The sequence below is a fragment of the Buceros rhinoceros genome, unplaced genomic scaffold (assembly GCF_000710305.1).
Source record: "Buceros rhinoceros silvestris isolate BGI_N320 unplaced genomic scaffold, ASM71030v1 scaffold13885, whole genome shotgun sequence".
In the NCBI taxonomy this organism is placed as follows: Eukaryota; Metazoa; Chordata; class Aves; order Bucerotiformes; family Bucerotidae; genus Buceros; species Buceros rhinoceros.
This window is the reverse complement of record NW_010412459.1, coordinates 6,356-17,493: the sequence shown is the minus strand read 5'-3', so window position 1 is coordinate 17,493 and position 11,138 is coordinate 6,356. Positions and strand designations below refer to the sequence as shown.

At 41.5% G+C, this 11,138-nt stretch overlaps 1 protein-coding gene across 1 annotated transcript in view; it reads right to left on the bottom strand.

Moving 5' to 3' along the window:
• Positions 1-9,175, bottom strand: part of MCTP2 (multiple C2 domains, transmembrane 2) — a gene marked incomplete at its 5' end in the record, with an annotated part of 84,082 nt that extends 74,907 nt beyond the window's left edge. The window contains 4 exons of the mRNA XM_010136411.1: positions 4,878-4,913; positions 6,845-6,956; positions 8,173-8,249; positions 9,033-9,175. Of these exons, the coding sequence (XP_010134713.1) occupies positions 4,878-4,913; positions 6,845-6,956; positions 8,173-8,249; positions 9,033-9,175 (368 nt within the window). The remainder of the gene's footprint in view (positions 1-4,877; positions 4,914-6,844; positions 6,957-8,172; positions 8,250-9,032) is intronic.
• Between the last annotated feature and the right edge of the window lie 1,963 nt (positions 9,176-11,138).

Below are 11,138 nucleotides of genomic sequence, written 5' to 3'. Positions count from 1 at the left end.
GCTGAACCCGAGCTCCTTCCAGCTGTGCTCCCAGACTGGATGCCAGATCCCTCAGGCCTCTGCTGCTGTATTTTCCTGTATGCTCTCTGCAGTCAGCCAGCTCACACTCTGGCTACATCCCAGACCAAAGGAAAGGTGCCTTGCAGAGGTACGGAGGAGCTGGCTGAAGCTAGGGTCAGGCTATGGTCTAGGGCTGGAAATCAGGAAACACACGCTTTTGATGGAAGTTGGCACATGTCCCAAGCACAACACACTGGACAAGTTTGCTTATTCCTTCCTGTCACCCCCATCCCCAACACTTCTGAATCAAGCTTTGAGACTAGGACTCGAAGGGTTGTCTCCAGATACAGCTCTGATTTTGGTTAGGCTCCGAGTGCAAATAAGCAGTGATACCATAATGGTCACTTTTATGAGCAGTTCACTGCTGTAAAGCCAGAAAGACAACAATAAGCACAAGAATATCCAGAAAGCTTTACTCTGAAAAACAAACTAGATGATTTTTAAAGTTTAAAAGCCAATGTTTACTGCAGATTTAGGGACTGTGCAACATCAGGTAACTAATGAGTGATCTTCCCCATAGCAAAAGTATGGTCAAATCATAGAGCAGGACCCTGCCAAGTATGGAACAGAAGATGGTTCTTCTCCCATCTTAGAAAGTAAAAAAAAGCCTAGAAAACATCCCACATCTCTAAACAGAAAAAATCAAAAATCAGCGCTCACGATACCATTTTCAGAATCTAGTTCCTGGTTTCAAAATGAATATAAAAGCTTCTCACACCAGCTTGCAATTTTTTATTACTTTCTGGTTTAAAGAAGGATGCTGGACAAGAGTGAGCAGGTGAGCCATATTCTGCCTTCACAGAGCCAAACACCGGAGACAAGCAAGAATGAGTGAGCTTTGGAGGGGAAAGAACCGGTTCATTGACCCAGCTTCACAAAGTCCTTTAGGAGCCCAAGTCTCCCTGATAACACCATTTGTATATAATCTCCCCCTATAGGCACCCAGCAAATCCCCTCTGGTGCATTAGGGCTGCTTTGAAATCTGTCACTTTTCCTGACACACACATACATGCCCCAAGTTCAAACTTGTTTTTGAAGCAATAAAGAGATGCAGAAAAATTGTACATTTAAATGACACGGCAAGGTGGCCAAGTGTGAAGCGAGTCCATCTCTCACATCTTTCATTTAAAAGGATGAGACAGGACAACAGAAGCCCTGCTCCAATCCCTGCGAAGAGGTCAACGTTGAAACTGGGCCACGTAAATTGCTGTTTGAGAAAACAACAACACGCAATAGGAAGACTCTTCGGACCTCTCCTCGTTAGGCAGGGAAACCATTTTGCAGAGGCAGTCTCCCCTTGGGAAAGAGGCGAGGGCAGCGAGAAAGGCAAGTGAACCGACACGAGATTGCCGCCACGATGTGTGACCCTGTGGCAACTGAGTCCCTCCAACTCCGTGAAATGCTTGGAGAGCGTCGCTGCCCACAGGGTATTGTGGGAGAAAGCCAAATACAATGAGGCAGGCAAAAATGAAACCTAACAGCCCACGCAGAAGGAAGGAAAAAAAAAAAAAAAAAGAGCGAGGGATTTTCCCCCACAATGAGATGCTGAGGAGCCCTTCGGTTCGGCCAGCCTTTCAGCCAATTTATTCAATCAGCTTAGGCTATCAAGGTGGCAACTGCGTCGCTTTTGTTTCAGGACTGAGCTGCTGCAGGTCAATCCACCCCAAGCAAACCTGCTTATCTGCTTCATAGATGTTCAACACTTAAAGGTTATTGAGCTGTACAAATGCTGGAAATAGCATGCGGGGCACTCAGGGTGAGACTCAAGCCACCCAGGACAAACAAGGCTACTGAGCATCAGCACGTTGGGCTCCAGTGGAGATAGCTACCAACTCTTTGCGCTCCAGATAGCCCCAGAAAGAAAAACAGAAAAGAGAGGAGAGCTTGACAATACACAGATACGAATGCATATATTAATACTGCCTAAGAGTATCCCCTTCCCTTTGCAATGTCACCCTCCAAGGGAAGAAAGAAGAAAGCCGCACTCTTGGAGACGGCTCCCACAGAGGACGATGATGTTCTCAGCTCCCATGAAAAATGAGGGCTCTGGATGTGCTGCCTATCTCCTGGGAATCCACCCAAACGTGTGATGATTCCCTTCTAGCAGCAGTGAAAAACAGATTCTGTGTAATCCAGAGATAGCTAGATCATCCAGTTCAACAGCTCTTGCACCGAAGTGATTTAAAAGACAATATTCAGTTGCCGAAATCCCTCCTGCACACTATCCGTAATGACTGTGAGGCAGCTGCAGCTCGACTGGAGATCTTGTACTTTTTGTTGCTGCCAAAAATGTAGCTTTTTTCTTCAAAAAGCAAGGGAGGTAAGAGAACACATAGGAAAAGTGTACGGTACCTACAACCACCTACATGAACCCCATCGCCAGTCTGACATAGAGTTGCAGCAGATATTAATTACCAGAGGGACTATGTGGGGTGAATTTCGGAAGCCAGCAAGAATCCCATGATTAGTGGGAAAAGACTCATTTAGGACATTGATGTGCCACATCTGCACTAAGATAACATTAAATGGTCAAATTAGAGTATAACCGGATTTATTCATACACGTAATGCAGATTTTAAAAGCTGTGAAAGCTACATTCATTTTGTACATCCTTAAAGCAAGTCCTTTTCCCTGTGCTTGTAGAACAGGTAAATATTGCGACAGAAATCAGCTACAGTTCAGCACAAAAAAAAACCACCCAGGAAAACAATTTAAATAGAAAACTTATTTCCCTAAACCTAGGGACGTCTCAGTTCAGCTGCTCAAATGGAGAAGCACACTGCCTTTTTCTCCTGCTACAACCGGAGTCAGCTCAGTAGCCAAGAAGAGATGAGTCCGTGTACCCAGATGAGTCTGTGTACCCATTACAGGACTCTCCCCATTTCCCCTGCTCTCCTTATTCCTGTATCTTTATCTCATCCAGCAACATTGTTTTCTACCCCATCATACTCTCTGGCTATTCTTCCTCAACCTCTTGTGCCTTCCCTAGACACCGATATTCCCCATGCACACAATTTTTCTTTCTAGCCTTTACGTTCTGCCACAAACTGCTAGTGCTGCTTCCACAGACCAGAGTTTCCTAACTAAAGATGGTTATTGATGTACAGTACTAGTGTTTTAGTGCAGTAGCAAAATCAATAAAGTAGGAAATACTGCTTTGTCAGATTTTTCCAGCGCATGCTGGGAAATACTTTTACTGCCTTTGGATGGTCACAGAGCTTTTTTTTTTTTTTAAAGATCACACTGGAGCATGAACTGTGTCTTCGTTGTGAAGAACTGAAGCTCTCCTACCCTCTAGTGACTGGAACAGACTAGAGCACAGGGTTGCAGGTCTTTTTTTTTTCCTCCTCTTTTGAAACAATGCTTTCACTTCTCCTAGCCCAGAACCATGCTTTAGCATCTCTCAGTTTGATTTTAAAAGATATCAAGGCGAAGTCTTGAGAATTTACGACCTGCCACTAAGGCTTATAGATAAATGTCAAAAAACCTGTACATAAAAAAATTATTCAAAATGCAATGAGATATAACATACAACCAAAAATAAAATGCCAGTGGCAGCAACCAAGACAGAAGTTTGACTATTCTGGACAAAGGGGGCCAGAGTTTAAAAACCTGGCCACCCTTCCCAGGACCCAAATCCAACGAGCGTCAAGAGAGGCAGCTGTATGTGCATGCAGGAAAAAAAGGGGGATCAAGCTACACTGAGCAAGGGCCCAGTGATTTCCAGAGCTTTAGTTAAAAACTGAAGTGCTGATCTCTTCAATTATTCCATCACGTTCTGACATAGGGCATTCAGGGATGCTGTCCACATCGAGCACCGCAGGAAGGGCTGCGATCTCCCTGGAACTGGGGCTCACCAACCTCTCATCTAGCTCCGAGGGCTGGACTTTGCACTTTTTATTGATAAAAATACACTTGCTGGCACAATAACTGAGAGGATTGGCTCCCCTACATAGCACTCCACAGTCATAATGACTAAATCAAGACACGGTTAATCATTCAATTTATTGAGGCACAAACCAATAGTTATATAGGGAAAATATCAGGATGCATGTGTGTTCTCACCAGCCAAATTCTGCTGTTCAGAAAATCAGACTGTACAGCTCTCAAGCTGGGTAATGGGGCCTGGAGTTTCTCTATCATTGTTATTTCCTCAATAGCAAATTAAAGCTTTAGAGAACAAATAAAGTTAAAATCTAATGCAAAACTGAGACAGTACAGGAATAGAGAGTAATGGAAGCCTGCAGGGATACTACAGAAAACCAAGGGGAGCAGTTATGTAAACAGGTAGCAACAACCACATCTTAGAAATCCTTCTACATTGCTGGTAACAAAAACTCCTTGCTCAGTCTCCATCCCAAAATTGAAAAGAATTTCAGAACCCACAAGAGCAACCAGAAGAAATACTGCCTCACAAATTCCCCCATGGTGAGAGGCAACCCAAACAATTTGTATGGAAACCTGGAGACCCATATTCAACTCCAGCACCTACTAGCAGCCACCTTTCAGCTATTCTCAAGCAACTCAAGTCTTTTTTTCTTTTTGTTGTATTTACCACCATTTCCTTAGCACAGACAGTTTCTCTCTACAGCTCTTTGCTGAGTGGGGTCAAGTTGCCACTACAACAGGACCTACAATAAGAAAAACAGCAGCAATTTCTCATCACATTAAAAAAGCACCTAAAAACTGCCACCACATTTAGACAGGTTGCATTCAGACTTCAGAGTCTTCATACTTCTACACTTGCCATTTCAGAGGAAGGCAAAAAGATTTTGGGAGGGGACTTTTTTGAAGAGGAAACAAAAAGTATGGATTACCTTGGATGAAGTTCGCTTCTTCCGACTGGACCATCTCTGTTCATCAGTCCCCACCATCATACCAAAGAGAACCCAGAGAAAGGAGAAAGGGAAGGAGTAAAACCGAGAAAGTGTTTAGTAAAATAATTAAAACAACAGCTTGTCAAACATGTCAGAAAAGCTTATTACTAAGTAGGGGTTGGATCTACTACTGCACTCATCTACCTCCCCTCCCTCATAGAACATAACAATCAACTCACAATACCTGCATTGCACCAAAAAAAAAGAGGGTATTTTAAAAAGGAATCCAGAATAAAAAGTGGAGGGACCCAGAGCCATTAGGAAGAAACATGGCTAATACTTTTGGTGCCATCTGGTTCTACACTAAGCTAATTTAAAAAGGAAAAAAAAAAAAATAAAAATCACCTTGCTGTTAAGTGCTAATGGGGACAGAGCCATTTCACTATTCTGATTCCACTGGAAATGGCTGAGCAATTTGCATTTGAAATATGAGGGCTCAAAACATTGTCTTTAAAAAAAATTACAGTGTGCACCAACTCTTCCATCACCTGCACTCTGAATGTTAACTAAGCACCCAAGAGTACCAAAAGCTGCTACTTTAAAACAATTTTCTGTCTCACTGGCTAGGTCTACTTTAGCCTGTGCCTTCCTAGGAATCCCAGAAGAATTCCTGAAGTTCTTTTGGCTCAACTGCTTTTTTTGCTGAAGAAATTATGCCTTTCCTTCCCACTTTCCTGCAATCCAGTGACATGTGTGCCAACACCACTCTTGCATAAGTTAGAGGGGGAATTCACATCCCAGATCAAAGCCAGCTCATATAGATATATAAACATGACAGCAGTGTTTTGAACGTTGGCATTACACTTCAGCATATACTGAGGAATAAAAAAACTCTACAATTATCCTAATATTAATTAAGATTTTACAGTTCTCAAAAAAGGCAATAATTTGAATAAATAAGGAATGATAGACATCCCACATTAGCTTTTTCTTATTTTGCTTTCCAACCACTTGAAACATTTCTGTTTTTATAATTAATCCCATTCAGAGTGGAATTCCACACCTAGAATTCAATAAAGTGCTGTAAACAGCAACTAGACTATATAGAAGACTTGCAGAGATTCTCTCTTTACATATTAATTACATATATTTAAGTTGGACTGGCCTGAAAAGTGGAGCTAAATGAATGCCTGATCTTGGCTTTTCCCCACCCCTTGCACAACAGGAGTGGTCCGCACTATAAAACACTAGTAGGAATCTTACAAGATAGGGGAAAAAAAGCGAAAACACACGTGCAGCATCTGAAATCTAAAAACTATCCTCCTCAGTTGAGTGTTCCCTGTCTCTGTCCAGGTTTTTCTAGGTTTCTACCATCACTAAATGCACCATTTCTCAGCATCAGGAGCCAAGTTCAATTGAACACAGTCCAGAAACTGTCAGTGGCAAAATCAGGATTGTTACAAGCAATGCCTTCCTCTCAGCCAGCATGCTCCTCGGCAGGGTTGGTGTGGTTTAAATTCTAACATCAAATCCCTGCTTTTAAATTTTCACATGGATACATCTTTTATTGCCATAAAAAAAAAAAAAAGAAAGAGAAAACAACAACTTAAGTGTTAAAATCCTAGACGGAATGAGAAAAGAGGATGGTCTGGAAGAGCAATCAAGCAGGTCCTGTTCAGCCACCTGTGTGTTGCAGTGGTGGCCACCACACGCCCACTACGCAGTGAGCACTGTCACGGTGCACGCCACAGCTACGAGACAGATGCATCCAGATACTGATGTCTACACAACTTTTGCCAAGTTAATTATGGGGCTTCTTTTTCAAGTTATGCTCTACCTCAATTTCAAAATTGAGTCTTGGAAAATGAAAATAAAGGAGGTATTTCCCAGGAAATCAGATAAAGCCAGCTCTTTTCTACGCACTCCTACCCATCCCAGCTACACATGTCATTTCTTAAGCCACTTACATTTCTCTTGAAGTCTCCTTGCTTAACTGCCAGACTCAAGTTTAACACAATCACTCCCATGTCATCTTCTAAACTGTTGGGATCCTCTAGTTTTAAAATCTGTTCAGTAGTTCTGCAAGCAAATTAAAAAAAAAAAAAAAAAAAAAAGAGATGTGATTTTTTTTAGCAAGTCTTGGAATGCCTTACATGTAAATGCACAACACTTCAAAAAAAAAAAAAAAAAAAAAAAAAGAGATGTGCATTTATTGACTCCAGTTAACTCGAGTTGATTATTAAAGGTCACGCTGAGCTGTGCAAATTTCAGCTGCTTGTCTGAAATTCTCCATATTGAGTTTAAATGTTAAAATAGGAAATCTGGAGGGTTCCTTCTTAGCTCTGACAAAATACACTCCTCCTTTTAATAATGCAGCCTGGCATCTATATACCACTACTTACTACTCACAGCTCTCCGTACACAGCACACTGAATTGAGTTACTACTACCTCCACTTTACAGGGAAGAGCAGCGTCAGGAAAACTCATCCAAGTGAATTTTCTAACATTGGTGGCCAGGATTTGACTCCAGACATATTTATTCTGCCTTATCTGTGCCTGAGTTTAATCTCTCTCTGTGACTCAGTTTCCCCTCTGAAAGCGGGAATGCTGGTATTTACCTGGTGACACTACCTCATGGATAAATTCACTGATGTTTCTAGAAATTCAGAAACCACGGGAGCTCTAATGTATCCACACAGGGAAAAACTAATTTTCTCAAAAAACAAAAGTCACAGTGAGGGAGTAGAAAAGAGAGAACTAAAACTCGAATTCCTGGCTTCCAGCTCCACATTGAGACCAAGCAGCAGCAGACAAAAGGCGCAGGCCTTGCCTCTGCACTAAATCAGGGCCAGATGAGCTGCCGCGGGGATGGACAGCTGCGGGGGGAGGCTGGAAATGGGGCGCTCGCAGCCAGCCAGGAAAAACGCTCCCCAGCCCAGTTTCACAGAGAAAAAGGCACGGAGGGATCTCTACCTTCTCTCCCCTTTCTTCTTCCACCTCCCTAAGTTATTGTGGGGCAGCTTCTCCCTAAACAATGGCATGCACAAACTTACTCCTAGACGTGAAGAGGAAAGGGCACCTTCTGCCGAACTGGGCTCCATCCAGGTTGGATTTGAATCTGGTACGTAACGCCAGATAAACACATCAGCGGGCAGGATTTATCTCCAACAGCTGACATGCTCCCCACCCTTTTATCGAAAGTTTTCATGAACAGACAAGTTCCAAGCTAGAGCAAAAGCATTTCATTATTTTCCCTCGTTTCTCAATTAAGCTGCAATTAATTAAATGTATTACCTATTGAGTTCAAGTTCTGTGAGTGCTACAAATGCCGAACCCATGAAGTCTGAAGAGGTTAAATCTCGGTCGTACACCTGGCAGTAAAATAAAATAAATATTTCTAATTTTCACATCATAAGCCAGTTTTATCCCGGCTGATAAAAGAACAGATATTTTAAGCCCTTTCAGTTCAATTTTGTGTTTCAAAGATCAAAGCTTAGATACAATTCAGGGATAATTTTCTATCTCCCTGCTTTAATTTGTATTTTTAACTAAATATTTAAACAGCATTTTGAAAGTATCATCTTAATATTATGTAAACAGAGACATGTGTGCTGCAATGCCTCCTGTCTGTTCCTTTATGCTCTGAGCAAGAGCATAACGAAACGCTGCACAAAAATCAGGTTCTTCTGGCTACAGATGTTTTAGCAATTAGTGCTCACAACTGGTAGCTTCCAGTTCTGGTAACCGTAACGTGACTCATTATGAGAAAAGGCTTTGTTCCTTGTCACGGCTGCATCCCAGGTAATAATTCCGTTCGACCCAGCCAAATTGCACTCCTAAAACGTGCTTATGAAACTGCTGTTGGCTTCACTGGGTTTGCACGAGCACAGTAAAAGCGAGCAGAATTTAGCTCCATCGCTTTAAACATAGCCCGTCGAGTTCGACTTGGGTTTTTGCAGATGGAAAGCAAAACATGCAAGTAAAATCTGGAAAAAACATGTGTATTTTAATTTGAAATTGCTAAAACTCTGAAACAGGACTGTGTTTTATGTTATGCTGCTACAGTGAATAAAAATCGACATGTTTCTAAAGTTGAAAATAATTGCTTAAAAAAATATTGATCCATCTTTCCAAAATCTGAACTCAAAACTCACCTTGATCCAGAGTTTTTGATCGAGGGTCTGTACAGGCAGCACAACAGTTTCATCCCAAACTGGGTTGAGGTTCTTGTAGACTACCTTACTTTTGTATAGAGTCTTCCCATTCAGTTTAAACTTCACATATGGGTCACTCGTACCTGTGATAATTAAGAAAAAAATAGATAAGCACGCCCCCACATAACCCCATAGCCTTACATTTTATTTTCATAAAACAACAACAAATGGGAACGACATTTTATATCCCCAAGCATATACTTCGTTACCTACATATAAAAATTGCTAGTTTATACCAGAAATATATAGAACAGAACCAGAAAGATGTTTGAAAACAGGCAACAGAAATTCTTCATAGTTCACTTCTCCGCTGTGTTAAAGATCAGTATCTATTCTTTAGCAACTTAGTTAACATTTTAATTTTGGAAAAGAGCAAACAGAAGCAGTGATAAAGGATTATTTACAGGCCAGCTAACGCCACAGACAGCAAAGAGAGAAAATGCGATCCTGTGACTGTGAATATATAGAAAGACCAAAACTCAAAAGCATCGTGACTTGGGACAGGAGCTCCAAGGAAACCAGTAACAATAGCAAAAATACCCATCAGGATTTCGTCGCTGGTGCCACCTGCCAATTTACTTAAATCCAAATTTGAAATTTCAGTGACAAAATTCTGATGTTATCCACCAGCTCAGGATAAAAACCTGCACACAGAATAGATTCTTTAAAGAATCAACAAACAATATTCAGGTAACACCTTTTTTAATCCATGTGGCACCATTTGCCATGGCAATAATATCCCAGTTTTTTATGGGGCAGATGTCCATGGACAGAGTGTGAAGCTCATGCCACTCGGTAGCAATAGAAAGACTTGCAGCTGTCAAAGGAAAATAGAAGAGGGAATCAACTTTTTATTATTGTTATTAAACCAGTGGCATCTGCACTAACTGCACCGTGCAGGACACCGTACAACAAGGGGCAACAAGGCACACAAAGGATTTAACTAGATGGTTGATTTTGTAACGCACACAGACTTTGCAAAACACTCTCACATGCTGCAAATAAGGGAAAGAATAAAACTGAGGTGTAGGAGCATATACAATTGACTGATCCCTGCTGACGTTCTGTCACGTTCAATATTGTCTGCATTACACCTTAATTTGGAACTAAACTTCCCTCCTAACTGTTTGACACAGGATAACCCAGTCCTGAACGTAGTGTGGTTGAACAGCGAGAATGCAAAAAATCCATATTTAAACATAAAACTCTGATCACTGCTATGTGAAGACAGACTCGGACTCAAGAAAAAAAATGCTACATGTGAGCATCTATTTGGAATTAGGTAATACTGTAAAGAACTGTGCTCCTGGGACATACAAACACATTTAAGAGTTATAGAAAGTTTTTGTTCTGTTTTAATTTCAAAAGGGAAGAGTTGTAGAGCTCTGGCCAGTTCTGCACACGAGGGGTGTTTCATTCACAGAAGGAAAATGCCAGTTAGTTTTCAAATACTACGTGCCACTGATCCTTTTCCTAAAGGATAAGTACTGAAATCAATCCCTTTTTGTCAAAAATGTTGCAAACTTAAGTTTTTTTTTTTTTCTTTCTCCCTCAAGAGAGAAAAATATGGCCTAGGAAGTCAGAGGGCAGCTTCTCGATGTTTGCTGCAGTTTAGGACCAGACCTTTCCCTGCAATACTTCTCAGAACTCGGATTATACTCATATAGAAAATGTACAGCTTAAAATCAGCACGAGCAGGAGTACACTGGTAATTCGTAGCCCCACAGAGTGGGCAGTAGCTGTCAGGGGATGCAGAAGTTAAGAAATAACAGCATTGAGCTCTTTGGTCTTTGTTTCTTCCAGCTGCTTTTAGAAATAAACCGCCCCAAACGGGCTTTTATTTACAGGATAAGCAAGCTGCATTACTAAAAACACAATAATAATGTCCACAGCCTATTCTGCGCATGAAATAGCAACTGGCCGAGACAAAAAAAGTGACTGATGAAATGAAAGCAGAAAGAGGGCAACGAAGGCAGGTGGTCTATGGCCATAACTCATCTGCTTTTGGCATAGAAAAAGCTATGAGCAAGGGCAAACCCTGAAAAG